The 18,729-nt window shown below is 44.7% G+C and overlaps 8 protein-coding genes across 9 annotated transcripts; 4 read left to right on the forward strand and 4 right to left on the reverse strand.

Annotated features, from left to right (window-relative positions):
• The first annotated feature begins 24 nt into the window (after positions 1 to 24).
• On the forward strand, positions 25 to 1,176 carry LOC128258540 (pyrimidodiazepine synthase-like). Its single transcript, XM_052990194.1, has 2 exons — positions 25 to 149; positions 330 to 1,176. Exons 1-2 carry the CDS (start codon positions 119 to 121, stop codon positions 1,049 to 1,051), a joined length of 753 nt encoding a protein of 250 aa, XP_052846154.1. The 5' UTR covers positions 25 to 118; the 3' UTR covers positions 1,052 to 1,176.
• On the forward strand, positions 1,080 to 2,039 carry LOC128258367 (pyrimidodiazepine synthase-like). The gene is made up of 4 exons (XM_052989952.1): positions 1,080 to 1,083; positions 1,257 to 1,381; positions 1,452 to 1,844; positions 1,902 to 2,039. The coding sequence occupies exons 1-4, from the start codon at positions 1,080 to 1,082 to the stop codon at positions 2,037 to 2,039; spliced, it is 660 nt and encodes a 219-aa protein (XP_052845912.1).
• A 37-nt stretch (positions 2,040 to 2,076) lies between these two features.
• Positions 2,077 to 3,014, reverse strand: LOC128258541 (pyrimidodiazepine synthase). The gene is given in 4 exon segments (XM_052990195.1): positions 2,077 to 2,283; positions 2,340 to 2,858; positions 2,860 to 2,909; positions 2,972 to 3,014. Coding segments are annotated over 4 exon segments (732 nt in total). The 5' UTR covers positions 3,000 to 3,014; the 3' UTR covers positions 2,077 to 2,148.
• Positions 3,015 to 3,669: 655 nt separating this feature from the next.
• Positions 3,670 to 5,261, reverse strand: LOC128258217 (pyrimidodiazepine synthase). The gene is made up of 2 exons (XM_052989727.1): positions 5,119 to 5,261; positions 3,670 to 4,453 (listed from the first exon to the last, which is right to left on the reverse strand). Exons 1-2 carry the CDS (start codon positions 5,144 to 5,146, stop codon positions 3,756 to 3,758), a joined length of 726 nt encoding a protein of 241 aa, XP_052845687.1. The 5' UTR covers positions 5,147 to 5,261; the 3' UTR covers positions 3,670 to 3,755.
• A 240-nt stretch (positions 5,262 to 5,501) lies between these two features.
• LOC128258216 (uncharacterized) lies at positions 5,502 to 12,912 on the reverse strand. Its single transcript, XM_052989726.1, is given in 8 exon segments — positions 5,502 to 6,669; positions 6,672 to 6,814; positions 6,869 to 6,970; positions 7,042 to 7,100; positions 7,703 to 8,250; positions 8,747 to 9,813; positions 10,339 to 10,433; positions 12,781 to 12,912. Coding segments are annotated over 7 exon segments (2,031 nt in total). The 5' UTR covers positions 10,416 to 10,433; positions 12,781 to 12,912; the 3' UTR covers positions 5,502 to 6,634.
• LOC128258220 (transcription factor Adf-1) lies at positions 10,502 to 11,528 on the forward strand. Its single transcript, XM_052989728.1, has 2 exons — positions 10,502 to 10,810; positions 10,870 to 11,528. The coding sequence occupies exons 1-2, from the start codon at positions 10,663 to 10,665 to the stop codon at positions 11,322 to 11,324; spliced, it is 603 nt and encodes a 200-aa protein (XP_052845688.1). The 5' UTR covers positions 10,502 to 10,662; the 3' UTR covers positions 11,325 to 11,528.
• Positions 12,718 to 15,937, reverse strand: LOC128258215 (pseudouridylate synthase 7 homolog). Its single transcript, XM_052989725.1, is given in 7 exon segments — positions 12,718 to 14,699; positions 14,902 to 15,004; positions 15,059 to 15,103; positions 15,106 to 15,214; positions 15,216 to 15,430; positions 15,492 to 15,682; positions 15,743 to 15,937. Coding segments are annotated over 7 exon segments (2,169 nt in total). The 5' UTR covers positions 15,859 to 15,937; the 3' UTR covers positions 12,718 to 13,309.
• A 292-nt stretch (positions 15,938 to 16,229) lies between these two features.
• On the forward strand, positions 16,230 to 18,629 carry LOC128258633 (zinc finger CCCH domain-containing protein 3). 2 transcript variants are annotated; one of them, XM_052990342.1, is made up of 5 exons: positions 16,230 to 16,728; positions 16,801 to 17,091; positions 17,207 to 17,758; positions 17,856 to 18,051; positions 18,108 to 18,629. In XM_052990342.1, the coding sequence occupies exons 1-5, from the start codon at positions 16,355 to 16,357 to the stop codon at positions 18,486 to 18,488; spliced, it is 1,794 nt and encodes a 597-aa protein (XP_052846302.1). In that variant the 5' UTR covers positions 16,230 to 16,354; the 3' UTR covers positions 18,489 to 18,629. The 2 variants fall into 2 exon arrangements, with proteins under 2 accessions (XP_052846302.1, XP_052846301.1); XM_052990341.1 differs by having other exon boundaries at positions 16,230 to 17,091.
• Positions 18,630 to 18,729: the final 100 nt, after the last annotated feature.

Genomic DNA, 18,729 nt, shown 5'->3' on the forward strand with positions numbered 1-18,729 from the left:
CATTTGTTCTTCCAGCGATTACTATATAAGGTCCAACGAATCTTCGCTCGTTTGTCATTCGATTGAAACCATCTACCGACATTTCTCGCCTAAGAGTTATCTTAAAATTGTTAACAAAATGGCCCTGCCGCAGAAGCACTTCAAGAGGGGTAAGTGGGGGCACTTCAAGGTCACCGGGATAGTGACGCGGCAGAAGTTGGCCACTGATTTCATAGTTTTATCTGTCCCCCATTCATGAGAATCGTAAATGCCCCACAGATAGAGATTTAATTGTAGCCCCAAGCCTAATGGTGAACATTCTGCTGACGTCACAAATCACCCATCAACAGGTTCGCCCAAACCGGAAATTCCCGAGGATGGAGTCCTGCGTTACTACTCAATGAAATTCTGCCCGTACTCCCAGCGTGCCGGCTTGGTTCTGGCCGCCAAGAAGATTCCCCACCACACGGTCTACATCGATCTCAGCGAGAAACCGGATTGGTACATCGACTACAGTCCACTGGGCAAGGTGCCGGCCATCCAGTTGCCACACCTTCCTGGCCAGCCCGCACTCGTGGAATCCCTGGTCATTGCCGAGTACCTGGACGAGCAGTATCCCGGCGAGGGTTCACTCTTCCCCAAGGATCCTTTGCAAAAGGCCCTGGACAGGATCCTCATCGAACGCCTGGCTCCCGCCGTCAGTGCCATATATCCGGTGTTCTTCACCAAGGATCCGCCCGCCGATGCCATTAAGAACTTCGAGACTGCTCTGGATGTCTTCGAGCAGGAGATCACCCAGCGGGGAACTCCCTATTTCGGTGGCGAGAAGATCGGCATTGCGGACTACATGATCTGGCCCTGGTTCGAGCGATTCCCCGCCCTCAAGTACTCGCTGGATGAGCCCTACGAGCTGGACAAGACACGTTATCAGAATCTTTTGAAGTGGCGCGAACTGGTGGCCCAGGACGAGGCTGTCAAGGCCACGGCTCTGGATGCCAGGATTCATGCCAAATTCATGCGCACCCGCCATGAGGCCAAGCCCAACTATGATGTTGCCTTCGAGCCCTTGTAGAGGATGCCAGTTCCAGGCTGAGATAAACATGAGTACCCTGTGCAACAGGATTCAAGATACTTAGGCTTAGATTGTGAAACCGCTCAGCGAAAAACTATTAAACCAATATATGTACCCTGAAATGATATCTTTGCATCTTCATCTGGTATTTGGGTTTCTGCTTTAATCCTAGCCAATTAACACAATTCTTCTCCTGGCTTTGCAGGTTCCACCAGACCGGATTTACCCGAAGATGGAATCCTGCGTTACTTCTCCATGGCATTCTGCCCCTTCAGCCAGCGGGTTCACCTCCTGCTGGCCGCCAAAAACATTCCACACCACAAGATCTACGTTGATTTGATTGCGAAGCCGGAATGGTACAAGGACTACAGTCCTCTGGGCAAAGTTCCTGTCCCTGCAGCTCACTGCTGTTGAGGATCAACCTACACTCGTGGAGTCCCTCATCATTGCGGAGTACTTGGATCAGCAGTATCCCCATCCACGACTCTTTCCCACAGATCCCCTTCAGAAGGCGCTGGACAAGATTCTCATTGAACGCTTTGCTCCAGTGGTCAGGGCTGTTTATCCAGTGCTAACATGCAATGCCAATGCTCCTCCAGATGCTCTACAAAAGTTTGAGAAAGCCCTGGACGTATTTGAAACGGAGCTGACGAAAAGAGGAACTCCTTACTTTGCTGGCCAAACCATAGGAATTGTGGACTACATGATTTGGCCCTGGTTTGAACGCTTTCCAAGCATGAAACTCAATACCAAGCAGAGGTACGAACTGGATGCCAAGAGATTTGAGAAGCTGGTATGTAAAAACAACATAATTCAAGAGGATCTCTTATTCTAAGCCCTACAATTTCAGCTCAAGTGGCGCGACTTGGTGGCTCAGGATGAGGCAGTGCAGAAGACCGCTCTGGATGTCCAGCTGCATGCCGAGTTCCAGAAATCCAAGACTGTGGGCAATCCCCAGTACGACATAGCCTTCAAGGGCAAGCTCTAGAATGCCAACTGGTTATGTCAAGATCAAATCTTTGGAACCGGTTTTGAACTGCAACTATGTTTTATTCATTCCATGCTAAAAAAATTCAAATAAACCAAGTGCATCAGCATCAGGCATCCTTGACCAGCAGATTGTAGTTGGGCTGACCCAAGCTGCGCGTGCGCAGAAACTCCGCCTGGACCTCGGCCTCCATGTAGAAGGCCATCACAGCAGGATCCCGCTTCATGCGCTCCAGCCAAAGGGTCTACAATAAATCGATTAATGATGTACCTACCCCTCTTATACAGAAGATCAACTCACCAGCTGCGGAAAGCGCTCTTCATCGTAGTTATAGTCCTCGCCGCGTTGCAACTTAAGGAGTTCGAGGCGCTCACACCAGGGCCAGATCATGTAGTCCAGAATGCCGGTCTGCTCGCCGCCAAAGAAGTCAGTGCCGCGCCGACTCAGCTCCCGCTCGTAGGTGTCCAGGCCGCTCCAGAAGGGCTCCAGCTCCCCGCCGTCGGAGGCCCTGAAGAAGGCACCCAGCACCGTGCCAAATCTTTCAATCAGAATCTTATCCTGCACCTTCTTGAGCGGATCACGTGGATAGAGCGGTCGCAGCGGATACTGCTCGTCCAGGTACTCGCAAATGAGCAGTGACTCCGTGAGCACCGGTGGTCCTGGCTCCCGAACGATTTCCAGAGCCGGAACCTTGCCCTGCGGATTCTTGTCCAGCAGCCACTCCGGTTTCTCTGTGAGATTGATATAAATGCTGTGGTACGGGATCTGCTTGGCATCCAGCACCAGATGCACGCGCTGGGCAAATGGGCAGAAGCGCATCTGAGTACAGCCGCAGGATGCCGTCCTCGGGCACATCCGGCGTGGATGAGCCTGCCAGGAGAGATCTATTAGTTTCCAGTGGCATCTCGGTGCCTAGATCCACATCCACCCACCTTTAGCCAAATGCCTGCCGTTGCTCATGATGTGCGTGCTCGGGGTCTGGAGATGCAAGTGATGACTGTGATTGCCATTCGAGTGGTATATAAAGACCCACTAGCTAGCTGCCCTTCGCCGGCTGGCTTTTCTTACGCGACTGAACTTGGCGGCCGGAGCAACCTTTGCGGCTGACACACATGCTCAGTCCGGTGAATAGGTGAATACAGATAAGCCTCTTTAGAGTCTCCAATACGAATATAAAAATATTATTCTGATAGCATTATTATACTGATACCAATAGGTTTTAATTAAAAGAAACATAAACTATTCTGAATAGATTTTAGATCATACAAATTCCAAATGGGGTTAAAAAGGGTAAAAATAACTCATACGCCTCAGTTGGAATACATTTTTTTGATGGTACATAAATTTATAAAAAAAAAGCCTGAAAAACATTAATATTTAAACGAGGTTTGAGATTTCATTTCTGTTTTAATAAAACCATTTAAAGTTTTTTGTAACTCAACTTACTAGCCAACTTGTAAGGTGCGTATATTATTGAAAAATACAAGTTAGTAGCTTGGGGGCATATTTACGTTAAAACGTTTATTTGCTTTTAAATTAAACCCTTGGAAGATTTAAATTCCAACCAAGGGGATTGCTTATTATTTCAAAACAAATGCATCTGTAAGTCTTCGTTTATTTAATGGTGTTTTATTTTTTTATGAATTATTTTTTAATTATATTATTATAGTAAAATATTTAAATCTCTTGCATTTTTAATTAATTTTAGGTACTGATCTAAGCCAGCAGATCGTAGTTGGCATTGCCGGCCTTGCGGGTCCTCCAGAACTCGTTATGATGCTCGGGAGTGGCATAGAAGGACTTGACCACCGCATCCTCCTTCAGAAGGGCAATCCACTGGGTTATTTTGGGGAAGCGCTTCTCGTCGAAGCTGTACTCCTGCCCCAACTTAAGCTCGATCACGGAGAGGCGCTCGAACCAAGGCCAGATCATGAAGTCCACGAATCCGGGCTTATCGCCGCCAAAGAAGCGTGTGCCCCGCTTGGTCAGCTCCTGCTCGAAGATGTCCAGCGCCGTCCAGAACTCATCCAAACCGGTGTTCTGCGTTAGGATCTTCATGAAGCCACTTGTGATGCCGTTAAAGCGCTCCAACAGGATCTTGTCCTGGGCCCGCTTCAGCGGATCCTTAGGCAGGAGCGGATTCTCCGCGTACTTCTCGTCCAGGTACTCGGCAATAATCAGCGACTCGATAAGTGAGGGCTGATCCTTCTCCTCCACCAACTGGAGGGCGGGAACCTTTAGCAGCGGGCTGACATCCACCAACCATTCTGGTTTTTCGGTGAGATTGATGTAAACGGTGTGATGGGGAACCTTCTTGGCATTCAGGACGAGATGGGCTCGCTGGGCATAGGGGCAGAACCTCATGGAAAACAGGCGGAGGAGTCCATCCTCTGGCAGGACAGGCTTGGCAGAACCTATAAATATGGACTTATCAGTGGAATTTCTTGTAAGCCGTTCAGTAAAATACATAAAAGCAGATTGATTTATAGCAATTTCTGCCTGAGTTTCTTATATGCAATCAATTTTTTATATACCATTATTGATTAGTTATTGATTGGGCTCGGAAGCTTGTGGGTCCGCCCCTGTGTTAAATGTATTGCAAGTCATTGACTTGAAGTTGATAGGGCCAGACGTGATATAAGTTATATTTTTGAAGTAAATAATTTGGTTCATTTAAAACGAATGGGGTTAAAGAAAGAACTGATACGTTAATAAAATGTTGATTGATTTGATGACTTTTTCTTTTCCCAAAATAATAACTTATTTCACTTAGTTAAAAGTTTTTAATGAAAATCATTAATCATTAATTACCTTAAAAAATGTATCCCTTTAGATCACATTATGCAGTGAATGAATGATTGAAAAAAAGGATTCGTGATCCACTATATTATTCACTTTAATTTATCTCTCTTTGTCTCCAACTTTTCCCAAAAAAAAACCCATTATTCATGTTGTAAAATCATGAAATTCATGAATTTATTTGTTTAGTTAGTGGAATGTTGTAGAACTTGTTTTTTTTAATGAATTAAAGATGAATGGGCGTTGCTCTTACCACCGCCAACACGTAAATTTCTCTTACCTTTGCCCAAATGTTTACCAGAACTCATTTTGGTTTTGATATCGCAAAAATTGAAGCGGAGAAGAAATGAAATACACTTTATTGTTGAAGTCAACGCGACGTTGGAACCCAAACTGAAAATTCTCTTCGAGGGCGCTCTGTATTTATAAAACTTGGTGAATAATCGCTCGGAAGCTTTTTGCAACATGACTCTTAATTTTGCCGGCATTTTGATGTCGCTTTTAAAAACGATTTCTCATCGTAGACGTTTATTCAATTTAAAACGCTTTGCTACATTTTGCGATTTGTTTGGGGAAGAATTAGTTTTCCTCCTGCATTGTTTATACATCTACTTAGTTTGTTAATAATCACGCCTGCTTGTAAATATTATATATATATGTATGTTTTTATTATATATATATTATATTTTTACATGGTTGGGGGGAGTTGTTTATTTAAATTTCCAACTACTACACACACATTTAGAGATTTAAGTTAATGAACTTTTCGCAAAAAGTTTCGATCGGCGGACTTTCAAAATAAAACTTAATCTATGTACAAAAAAGTTCTCGAAATGTCAGCTGAAGTCTTATAAAACATATATAAAAGTACTAGTACAAATACAACAGAGTTGATGACATCATAAAGCCGCGATAGCGACATACAAAATAGTAGTTATCAGTTATTACATTCGAGAAACAAAAAGAGCAAACAAAATGGAAAGTAATAAAGAATAAGAAATATTCGCTGCTCCAATCAGTTGCTTATCATAAAGCAATTTAATCTTTTCGCTGATTTTGGTCCTACAAGTGTATTTTTCGGTCTAACCTTTTGGAAAATCGCTTTACACAAGGGCTTTTAAAATTTCTTTTATTGACAATGTCTGCTGATGAAAATTGTTCAAGTAATTCGTACATTTTAAATGATTAAATTGTTTAGTTACCTTTTTTCGTATCAATTGCGCGTTGTTGTTACAGTAATTACATGGGGAATAAGTAGCTAAAACTAAGTAAATACGTACACTTAAAAAAATTCTACACACTTGAGTTAATTGTTGTTCTTGTTTCGTTTTCAAATTTCTGGTTTGGTTTGGTTTGGTTTTGTTTTGCATCGTTGCCTGACGATTCCGATTCTAAGTTTCGTTTACAGTTTCGTTAATTATTTTTGCGATTTTGTATTTTGTTTGTTGCTCTATAAAATATGCAAACTGGTTGCATTTTGATCACGGTTCTTGCTGTTGCATTATAAACATCCCTCTTTTGATTACTGGAACGACTTGAATTTATCGAACAAAATGTTGTTTTGATGTTATCTGCTGATCCCCTGGATCCATGTTATCAAGTCGCGAATTCTTCAGCATCAAATCAATCTTTTGATTACTGAAACGACTTGTTGAGTTTATCGAACAAAATTGTGTTTTGGTGATATCCGTTGTTCACCGGGCTTCATGTCATCAAGTCTCGAATTCTTCAGCTTCAAATGATGTAGTGCTAATCATTGGATTCATGGATCCATGTTCTACTCCGGATGGCTGTCCTTAGGTATTCGGTGAGGTGGTTGCTCCGGGAGATCCGTATCCATATTGATGTTACTCATCTTGTGCAGCATGAGGGACTGGGACTGCGTCGGTCGGATGGCGGTGGAGCTGGGATACTTTGGCTGCATTTGGCTGGTGGACACTGTGGAAGAGCTGCTGGTCGCCGACTGATGCTGCTGGCTGCAAGTGAACAGAGTTCATCAGAGTGCTCGTGCTAGCCCTTAGGACACACACCCCTTCTGCTCGCCATCCTTCTTGCTGTTGAACATGGCCAGTTCGATCTCCGTGTGCTGGCTGTTCATATGACGTACCCATTCCGCGGGCGTGTCGAAAGATCTGCGGTGATAGAAGGTGGCAACATATGAAAAAACACCCCTCGGTAGGATTATTTTGACAAGGGTACTTACGTGGAGCACAAATCGCAGAGCAGGGTGACATGATCGTGGTCCATATTGTTTTCCTGTTGCTGCAAAAAAATAAATATTCATACATAATTAATTAAGATGGTTGGCAAAATACACTGAATTTAGAAAATTTGTTTTTTAAAAAGTAATTATATTGTGTAAATTTGGTTTTCTGCTTTATACCTAAAAAAAAGTGCACGGAATTTTACAATTAAACTTCGTACATGCCCTCATATCCATTCACATAATGATTTGACATTTTTAGTGGAAATACAATAAAAATTATAACTATAAAATCTCGTGCAATAATGCCTGTGTAGTTTTTTCCTAATTAGAAATTTATTAAAATTAACGTTTGCTCATTAAAGTTTGTGTAGCAGCAAATAAAAATTTATTTTAAAAGTCTGCAGGCGTTACTGGAGCAGGGATGATTGCATGCATCCAAAGAACTATAATTCTAAAACTATAGCCCAATACAATTTAAAATTAACACATTTTTCTTAATTTAATTTTTTTTATTTTCAAAACTTGTTTAAAAGGGTTATAAGATTTATTTATAATAATATGAAGACTAACAAAGAAAATTTAGACGGGTAGTTTAAATAAGTTATAAAGACCTCTGAATTGAATTGAACCTCACAATATGTCGATCATAATCACTCACCGAAACTCGGCGTCGTTTCTTTGGCACATAGGTTTTGACGGTTCGCAGGGCGAGATTGCTGGAGGCGGTTGCCGTACTCCCGCTGGCACTGGATGGCAAGAGGTTCCTCTCCGTCCCGCCCGCCGGATCGCCGGCATGGGTGCCCAGGTGGCGGACAAGCATCTTGGTGTCCTCGAAGGACTTCTGGCAGATCTCGCACACGAGCAGCTGCTTGAAGTTGTTGTAGTCGCGCAGCGTGTGCTCCTCGTTCTCCTCGGAGGGTGTTCCGCGATCCCGATTAACCTCCAGCTTTACGGCGGACATCTTAAAGTCCAGCGGCTGCTTGGGCGACCCCAGTGGCCCCTCCTCCAGGTTGTTGTTGTTGGACGCATTGGCGGCATTAGGTGGGTTGTTGCTCCAGTCCGTCGGCTCCTGTTTGATGGTGAGGAAGTTGTGCGGATGCCGAAGGGTCGGCGGTGGATGTGGTGGCTGCTGTGGTGGCGGTGGTGTGGCAGCCAGGCGGGATGGCACCACGTGCTCGAAGTGCTGCGATTCATAGTAATCACGAGCTGAGGGATAATTAAATGAGATTTGTATTTATATTATGGAAATATATTTATATTTAAAGACATATCAAATATTAAATAATGTTTCTTATGGTGGTCAAACTCTAAGTTATATAGTCAATTCGCGAATTCTAAAGCTTAATTTTATATTTCTTTCATATTGGCTTTTTAGATTCCTTATTCCGTATTCTGGCATACTCTTTTCATCATCCCATCATCGAATTCTTCAGCATATAACGATTTAATGAACCCATATTTATTACTTATTTATTTATTTCAGCAGTTCAACTTTTTGTTTTGGCTTGTAATCATTTTGAATAAAAGACGTTTAGTAATGAATTTTAAAGCTTAATTTTTACAGCCAAACATATTAGTGGTTTCAGACTTGCATAAACGTTAAAAATAATGATTTAGAATTTTTTTTAAACCAAATTAGAAATCGTTACGAGGCTTGAAGTAAACATTTAAGAGATTTGATTTAATGTTCCAAATAACTCACATCTTTCGCAGGCGCTTTCCCTCCTGAGGCGACGTTCGAAGACCAGTCCCACCTCGTTCCGCTCGCGAAGTGCTTGCTCTTCGTACTCCGTCCTCCGCAGCGTGGTCTCCGCCTGATCCGCACTGGGTCCAGCGGTCATGGGACAACTGCTGCAGCCCACCTCTGTGCAAATGGAGATGGGCTGGGATGCCGGGGCACCTGCTCCTCCTCCGCCTCCTCCTCCTCCGCCAGTCGTTGTCGTAGAGGTGGGTGGTGGTGGATGCGACTGTGGATCCACCTGGCCAGGTGCCGCAAAGCAGCACTTGTCCTCCGGATCGATGGCCACCTCCTTGTTGACCGAAATGCCCAACTTGCTGCTGCTGGCCACGGTAAGGAGTCCCGTGTGAGCGGCCATTTTGGGCGATTTGATAATCACGGGTGAGTCCTTGGGCATCACGGAAACGCCTAGGCCGCGGAATTGCTGCTGCTGAGGATGATGGTGATTTAGGTGGTTGTGATGCGACGACAAGTGGTGGTGGTCCATTGCGAATCGTGTCGATCCACCCGGCTTGCTGGCATAGAGATCTCCCTGCAGCTGAGCCGACATGGTAGACGGCGGCGGCGGCGGCGGAGGTGGCAGAGCGGATCGGGTGCCATTGGACATGTACATGGCGCTCGCCTCCCGCGGATGCAGATGCCCGGTTAGCGAATGAGGATGGTGCGATGTGGTGACCACCGAGCCGGAGCCACCGCCATTGGAAGAGCTGGTGCGGCACAGGCCGCGAATCTTGAGGATTTCGCCGCCGCGCAGCACCTCGTTGAGTATGTCGTTGGAGACGGTGGCCTCGCCGCTGTACATGTACTGCACCAGGATCTGGATGGCCCGGTGACTGAGATCCGGCGGCAGGACCACGTAGAGCACTCCGTTTGGATTTGTGATCGGTGCCGTTTCGAACATGGTGGCAAAAAATTGGGACGAAGCACTGAGGATGAACTTGTGGGCCGAGATGCCCACCGTGGGAATATCCGAGGGGATGCCGCTGCTGTTGTAGGAGCTGTACAGGACCACATCGGCGAACTTCTCGTTCCTGGGCAAATTGTAACAAAATTAGGGTTTAATATAAAATTGACAATTATCTGGACCTAAAGGATCAATTAAATAGACAAATTTATTGAAACAAAGTTAAGTTTAAATTTCTTGCCCTAGTAATTCTCTCTTTGATCTTACGAGTGTGATTATTGAAAATAAAGCGTTTTTGAGTGTTATTAGTCGAATATTTTTAATTTTAGTATGAGTTTTGGAAGTTTGATTGATGTAGTTCTTAATCCCCTTTAATTTAGGTTTTCTAAATTTTTTTGTATTTAAAGGCAAGGTTATTTTATATTCAAAGATGAAGTCGTAAATTACAATTAAAATTCGTTCCTGTTCACAAGATTTTGGTAAAGAAAATTAAAAATTAAATTCAAAATATGCATCTACGTATACATAAATAAAAGAAGAAACCATGCTTTTTAACCAAATGACTATAAGAATGTTAAACGTTAAACTAGTCTTCACTTGAGAGCTACAATAATTTAGGCAATGAAGAGGTTTTTTTTATTTAATTACTTACTTGTAAAGTGTGGCTATGGAAGAGTTTAGATAGGAGAGGTGCGAGTCCCACTTGAGGTGATAGTTTTCGGCGGCCATCTCTGCGGCCGGCAGCGCCTGCACAACGATAAAATCAATAAATAAATCAATAAATGCCGCCAGACGATGGGGTGGCCTTTTTGAATCTCCCATTTCCACCTCACCACCCCAGGTGTGGTGAAATTGAGTGCCCAACCACCCTGTTCTTTGGTGCCTGCATATTTGCGAACTGGAATAACGGTCACACATATCCGCTAACCATTTGTTTACAAAACTTGTTATTTGTTTTCATTTTGAAAATATTGAAATGTCGGAGTTTGACACGCGACTTATAGAGTTGGTGAGGGCCAATCCCAAGCTCTATGAGCGGGAACTAAGAAGCACGCCCTATGAGGCCAATAAAAAACGGAATACGGAAATCTGGCGCAGCATCTCCACTTCTTTGAACACAGATGGTAAGCAATTTTGATTGTGTTAAGTGAATACTATTAAGTTTTCAAATATGCTCATTTAGCTAGTGCCTGTCTTAGTCGTTGGAACCATCTGGCGGCCAAGCACCGACGGGAGTTGTCCAAAGAAAAGGCCGGAGGCGCTGGATCCGACTGGAGCCTCCTGCCTCAACTACATTTCCTACAACATCATCACCATCCAATAAATCATCGTAATTCGGGGGATGTGAGTAGAAGCTCCATGAAATCCATCGAGGAAGTCAACGACGAGGAGGATCCGCTGCAGGAGGCCATGGATGAGCAGTTGGCTGTGGCGGGAGCCCCTCCACCAGCACCCACAAATCCTGCTGCTGCTGCTCCGTCAGCTGCTCCCGCTAAAACGGAAAAAAGGATCGAGGCATTGCTCGAAGGACTCGGAGAAGCAAATCGTATCAAGGCGGAGAAAAGGATTCTGGCCTACCTTTGCAAATGCAATCTGCGCGCCCTCAACGAAGAGCAAATCGATGATATAGTTATTTAGGAATTTAACAATAGTAGGATACAATAGAGGATACTGTTTTCATCTAGAATCATTTGTAAATTTGATCTTTACTTAATTCAAATTTAAAATCAATCGAAATCATCACACTAACACTCTTAAATTGAAACTAAAAACTGAATTGTAAATCAAGTTATGTTTAATTGTTTTAAGTTTATTCTAGGGAGACATAATCAAAATTAAGAAAATGATTTTAACTATATACATTGTTTTTTAAAGACAAATAAATTATTTTATGTCAACTTGCATTGCAACATTTAAAGAAGCCTATGTAATTTAATAAGTCAAATATTAATCAACAAATGTATTTTAAATCAGATGTCCCTTCTCAGCTTTTTTATTTGAATGATAAACAAATAATTTATTAATCACAAGATAAAATAATAGATAACCAGTCTGCCACAGTTAATTATTATACCAAAGCTTGATTAAACTTTATGAAAGATTTAAAATCACATTTCACAAAATGAAAATGAAATATTTAAATCATTCTATTGTCATGAATCTCCAATGGTCTATTATTTTATTTAAACATTAAGGTTTGAATTTTGAGCCTTTAAAAATTTGGAACCTACTAATAATAAATAATAATTATTCAATCTGAGCACGTTCAAAGTTATTTGAATTATTGACACGAGATTTGATATATCACAAGTACCAAGTGTTAAACTAACAAAAAAGTATTTTATGAACCTCAAGACAAAGCATCAAAACACAGAGAGATTTGAATTGAAATGTTATTTGTAAACCAAGGACTTAGGGGATAATATGGCAGTGCAATAGGAAGCAATCTGTATTGCCAAAAAACTTTTGCTTGGCGGGGTAGGCAGGTGGTAGGCGATGGAAAATCGAATTCAGCCACGCCAAAAAACTCCTACTATGACGCAGCTGCTGGCGACTGGAACAGAACTGGTCAAAGAGTCAAAGAGTGCGCGCGCAAGCAATAACATGTCCAATATCCCCAAGTCTGGAGCGGATCGGGGGGAAGAACCCCACCGGGGCGGGTCGGGGGCGGAGGCGACGACGCCAAAACAAGCATTTAGTTTATTAATTTGAGGACTCCCAAAGGGGGGACGGGCCGAAACAAAAACATAACGAACGAGGAGCGTCGTGCACCCTTAACGACTGATGCCACTACCCCCCCGAGAACCCACCAAGTGCCCACCCCCGACGCACTAAGCCACTATATATGAACTACTCCTACGGCCAGCCACCTTCCCCATATTCATCACCATCAGCCATTCCCATTCCCGAAACCCTGCTCTTGGTATTAACACCGTATTATCGATTGATTTCAGCACAAGCACACAACAAAAATCAATAAGCTGACAGAGCCGAAATAAAATATTGTACAGCTTTTGTGGCTGTTAGTTCATTGTTGTTGTCCGCTTCTATAATTATAGACTGATTTGTTAACAATTCGATTTTATATACTTACGCCTAAATAAATGGGTTTTCAAAATACGCGCCCAAAACGTTTAAATGCTACATTTAACTGGTAATTCACCTTGGCTCTCTTCCTTGTTTTTTATTTATTTTGCTTTTAATATCTCCGTTGGATGCACTGGATCGAGTCCCTGGGTTTTGGGGGTACCGCAGTTTTTTATTATTTATTGTTAATTGATAGTTTGTTATTGCTCTTCATTGAGAACGCTGGTGGAAAACCGTGCGACTTGGACTTTTGAGCTGGGAAAACTGCGCAGCGCGTCGTTTCGAGCTTTCACATTGCTGGCCACCGAACGAATGAAATCGCCAGCCAAAGAGCCAAAGGGACAGGACCAAAGGACTCTCCCAGGCAGAAAGGGAGCGAGACCGAAGAGAGCGAAGAGAGAGGGAGAGAGAAAGAGAGGATTCGAGAGAGCAGCCCTTGTCCTCACGTGCGCATTTGTTATTGTTGTGGTTGGTTTGAAGTTGGATACAAAGCGCGCGTAAAATTGATTTCCCTTAGCATATTGATTTTTGGTATCTCAGTTGGCCTGCACTTCCCCCTCAATTTCCGCCTCCTTGGCTGCCTGCACTTCCTCCTCCATGGCTTCCACCTCCTTTTCGGTTTCCCCCTTACACATGGCCTCCTTCTCCAACTGCGTTTGCGAGGCTGAGGATGTGTCCTGCTTTAAGAGTTCGCGCAGAAACATGGTGGCATAGGCGGCCGTGGGCAGCGAGAATTCCAGCAATAGTGCCAGATACTTAGCCTCATCCTCAGCGGGCTCTGGTGTCACTGGAATGTTCCTTAGCAGCTCCCAGTCGGAGGCAATCAGGGTGTCCTCTGGCGTGTTGTACAGCCTGAAGCTCCACTTGAGATCGCTGGAGGATATGATCATCTTGCGATAGGCCCCCGTTAAAGCATATGTTTTCTCCTTGTGCTTAAGCTGATCCGAGGAGAGACCCACTTCGGCCAGCATTTCCTCGTACCAGGCACCGCATTCGTTGCTGGGATAGGTGATGTCGTGTCCCGGCAGAGGCAGCACCACGTCGGACAGTTGGAACTTGCCACTGGCGATGTCCTCAGCAGTTAGTGGGCGAACCTTGCGCTTGAAAAGCGATTCCTCTTCGATGGCTTCCTCCTCTTCAACAGTTTCTGGCAAATCTTCGGAAGTCTCAGCTTCCTTTTGCTCCTCCAAATCCTCCGTCTGCTGCACTTGCTCCTCCACACCGTCTACAGACTTCTCCTGCTCCACATAAACTAAGTCTCCCGGTATCAGCTTCAGGCCAAACTCCCTAATTCTTCTGGAGGCAATCCTATTGAAGATCAGGCTTTGGTAGGCATGTGGATACAGCATAAGCATGTTGCGTGGTATCTGCCGCAGTGCCGAGGAGTAATCCGATTCCCCAAATCTAGCCAAGCCGTCCAGCAGCTTCTTCTCAATGAACTTGTCCCCGTAGATCTTTGCAGCTGCCGCCGCCGAGTCGCGATTTTTAAGCCACTCCTCGCGGATGGGACGCATGAACTCCACGTCCGAGTCGCGCGGCTTGAGGATCAGTTCGCAGGCTAGTTTATAATCGCTCTTGAGTAGGGCCACACCCACTTCATAGGTGGGCACGCTGGCACTGTTGCCGAACCGCTGCAGTCCATAGTAGTTGATAAATCCCCGTTCCCGCAGAGATTCCAGAGCCACTTCGATCTCGCCCCGTTTCTCCTTGGCTATGTGCCGCAGGGCGATGCGGAAACGATTGCCCTGCAGATCTCCCAACTTGAGTGTATTGGACTGGAATGCAAAGTTTCCAATTTGGACATTTCGCTGGCAGCGAGCTGCGTTCAAGATGCTCTCCGGCGTACGGCGTTTAATGGAGAACTTCTGCGTGGTCTTGGCCCGCTTGTCCTTAATGCCACTGTAGTTGACCTGGGAAGGTCGTAGACTGTTGAGAAATAATTCATTATTATTAGGGGTTCTAAAACAAACTGTTTTAAAATTAATATGAGAGTTGTCTTGAAAAAAACAACGATATTACACTCTCTTCCATTTTAAGTTGATTTTTCAAATCTTAACTGAAAGTTGTAGAGGCTGAAGCGACTTATAAGAACCACCCTTAATTTTAATTTAGCAAAAATTTAACTTACTGTAATCGTGCGGCCAGAGTAGAGGCCACATCACTGGTCACCAAATTTGTTTTGTGCACCAGGAACGTAACATAATCCCCTGGAAAGTTCCATCTATTATCGCCTATTTAAATGATATCATAAAGTTCAGTTTTCCTTGTTAATCCACGTTACTAACCACGTCCTGGCTTTGGTTTAATTATCCTTATAGTTTTCTTCTCTCCGCTGGTGACTGGTTATCTTCCTGAGCTGGTGTTTCATCCTTAGCAGCATCCTTTTCCTCCAGGGGCGGATTCTCTGGTGCTTTGGGTTTAACCTGTTGCTGTCCAATGGTAGGTGGACAGCAGTTTACCCTTGTAAAGCTGCTTGACTAGCTGATGGACTTGTGTGCGCTGCTCCTTGTCCAGACTTGTAACGTCGATCTCCACCTTTTGATCGAGCTTTGGGTCGTGTTTGGCCTCCGCCAAGTTGGCAATATCCTGCCAATCTTCAGGACCAATCACTGCCTCCAGTTCCTGCCGCCAGTTGTCCAGTTCTTTTTCGGCCACAGCTGGAATATGATGACACACATAGACACTTTGAAGACTTACTATAGTCAACCAAATACAAACCGACAATGGCCACTTTTGGCACACTTAGATCATTAAGTTCCAGGACTTTTCCGGTGCTATCAATCTCGTTTACGTGAAAATCAGAGAACCGGGACTTGAGGATGCCCGTGAAACCAGGTGCCTCCGGATTGGTGAACTCTGTAATGCCCACTTGGTTCTCACGCAGCGTGGATTTCTGTTGTGGTGTAGTTCTGCCCATGAAAATTGAAAACGGTTAAAATTATATGTTGTTTATAAGATGACATATCTACTTGTTGCGTTGGCCTCCATTGTTTTGAGGGCGATCCTTCTTCTGGCCACGCCAGTTGCTCTTGTTGTAGGGCCCTGAGTGATGGTTCCTGCGTCCCCTGCCGCGATCCTTGCCCATTTTAATTCAAAATTGCCGTTTAAAAAGTTCTCCGCAAATGAAATCCACGTTTTGCCAAACATATGATGTTGCCATTCACAGGAAAATTAAAACGTTTTGTAGAGTGACCATATTGGCGCGGTATTTTATTTGTGTCCTTTTATTTAAGATGTTTTTAAATTTAACATTAATGATTTACAAATATGTTTATTTAAATGAAAACTGGTTCCAATTAAATGTTTCGAAATGTTTAACTGTGAAATAGTTAAACTTTAAATATAAAAATAAAATATGATGAAATCAAAGAATACCTGGTATAAATAGTATTTTTAAGTACACTTTGCTCCCCCATAATCCAGAATTTTTTGGTATTTAACACAACTCAACTAATGTACACACTGCAACACACGTAACAAAAATCAGTACAAAGAAGCATTAGAAATAAGTGTCAAAAGTTAGAAAATAACCAGAAATAGAGAAGAATTCAATCAATAGGTTTGCCCAGGAAAGTGACAAAATGTTGCCCCACATAAGCGCCGACGAGGGCCAGCCATCCATGACGCGGAAGGTGTACATTAATCCCAATTTCCAACTGCAAGGTCAAACTGCGCATCAGCTGCCGTTCCAGGTGCCCTTCCAGGCGCCCTTCCATGCGCCCCCGCAGTCGCAGCCCGCCATTCACATCAATCCACACTTCCTGCAGCGACAACGGGCCATGTACGAGCAGTTCCAACGGGATCAGCAGGAGCTCCTGCTGCAACAGGTTTCCGCCTCCTATTACCAACCGGATTATCCATTGCATCCGAATTCTGTTGAGGCCACGCCACCTCCTCCGCCCGCTAAGATCATCAACAAAGCGAGCACATGTCTTGTGCGCAAGGCTCCAGTGAGGTCCGTTGCTCCTCCGCCCGCTAAGATCATCAACAAAGCGAGCACATGTCTTGTGCGCAAGGCTCCAGTGAGGTCCGTTGCTCCTCCGCCCGTTCAACCGTCTTCTAGCCTCGTGCAGCCTCCTCTGGTAAGCATTTCCAAGCGGAAGATTGTGCGTCAAGGAGCTGCAAATGCCGCGTCAGCGGTTAATGCCTCCCATCCTCCTCCTCCTGTGCCAACTGCCAAGCGCACCAGGTACAAGCTAGTGCGCTCCATATCGCTGACATGTACACCTCTGGTCAAGAAGCGTCGTCCTCTGCGTGAGTTTGTGGCCCAGTACGCCCTGAGACGCACCAACGAAGCAGAGCCCAAAAAGAAGTTGAGGTACGTTTCAGTTTCCAATCGTCAACGTCAAGTCGCATAACCTACTATTCCCAAAAAAAAAATCAAAGTTAGAAATGTGGGTACTGTCTAAATTCATGTACCTTTCCTCTTACAGCTCCAAGCCACAGGTGCTGAAGCTGGGCGTCAACAAATCCCTCAGCATGGTTAGCATACACGGCGTGATGTACAGGAAGATATCGAAGAACAAGATAACCAAGGTGGATGCCAGCTCAGCAAGGATAACCAAATCGGAAACTCCGAGGACCCTCAAGCGTTCCGTTTCCGGCAGAACGCTATTCGTTAGCGGCAACAAGTTCATCTTAGATCCATCCGGCTGCCGTTTGACCAGAGTTCCACCTTCAGCAACCGCTGCTGCTGCTGCTTCCCAGATGATCGTGAATCGAAGCATATTGCGGCGCATCGATATTGGCGGCCTTACCTATGTGGCTTCGCCCAAGACCCAGAATGTCTTCATACGCACCAGCAATCACGTGTCGCGAGCCCACCTGATCACCGCCAGGCAGAGAAGTCTGACGCTGCTCAACAAGTCGCTGGTGAAGACCAACGTGCCATGTGCCATTTTCCAGAAACTGGGCAAGTGCGCTGCCCACAGCCGTGGCAAGTGTCGCAAGCTGCACGACAAGCGGCAGGTCGCCATCTGTGTCAGGTTTGTCCCAGGCCAAGCGAGGAGTGCTAACCCTTCGATGCCCTTTCCGGTGCAGAGTCCCCAATGCGGTTACCTTCTTGAAATCCTCTATTTGCAGCTTCCTGCGCGGCGAATGCACCAAGGCCAACTGCCTGCTCTCGCACAATATCACCCTGGAGAAGATGCCCGTGTGTCGGTACTATTTGCAAGGCGTCTGCGTCCGCGAGGATTGCCCCTATCTACACAAGAAGCTCAGCAGGAAGGCTGAGATCTGCATTGACTTTGTGCGCGGCTATTGTCCGCTGGCTGCCGAGGTAAGTTGGTCAGGTCAGGTCCGGTGATAACCTATTAACTCCCCTGCTTCTTTAAGTGCAACAAGCGTCACGAGTTTGCCTGCCCGGAGTTGGAACGCAAGGGCAAGTGCGAGTTGTCCAAGTGCGTTTTCTGCAAGAAGCCGCCATCGAAGCGGTTGGTCAAGTCCCGTCCTAAAGCGGGAGTTAAACCTCTCGGCATTCCGAAGATCACGAAAGCGCCAGCCAAGGAGGAGGATTTGCCCACTACATCACGATACTTTAGGTGCGAAGGCGAGAAGGTGGAAGCAACAATACCCAACAATGTCGCGGAGAAGGAAGAGCCTGAAGTGAAGAAAGAGGACCCAGCGGAAGCGGAAGCCATAAGCGGCTTTCGCAGACGACCAAAACTTGGGACCTTGCCCGCTTTTATTCCCCTGGGCGGCGAAAAGGAATTGTAAAGCAATGTGAGACGACTTGGACCCAACGTTTCAGGTACAAATTAATTTGGTTAAGTATCGTATTATCGTTTATTCTAAGATATAACTTAAGTAGTTTACGTTCAATATTCAATAAAAAATAAAGACCAATTTATTTGAGTACATTTTGTTGCTTTACTTATTTTGGGTGAAAATTTGATTGAGGGCGGTATCTGTAAAAAAAATAATGGTTCAAGAAAAGTAAGAATATGTTATCTTTTTA

This window comes from Drosophila gunungcola, assembly GCF_025200985.1.
Source record: "Drosophila gunungcola strain Sukarami chromosome 3L unlocalized genomic scaffold, Dgunungcola_SK_2 000003F, whole genome shotgun sequence".
Classification (NCBI taxonomy): domain Eukaryota; kingdom Metazoa; phylum Arthropoda; class Insecta; order Diptera; family Drosophilidae; genus Drosophila; species Drosophila gunungcola.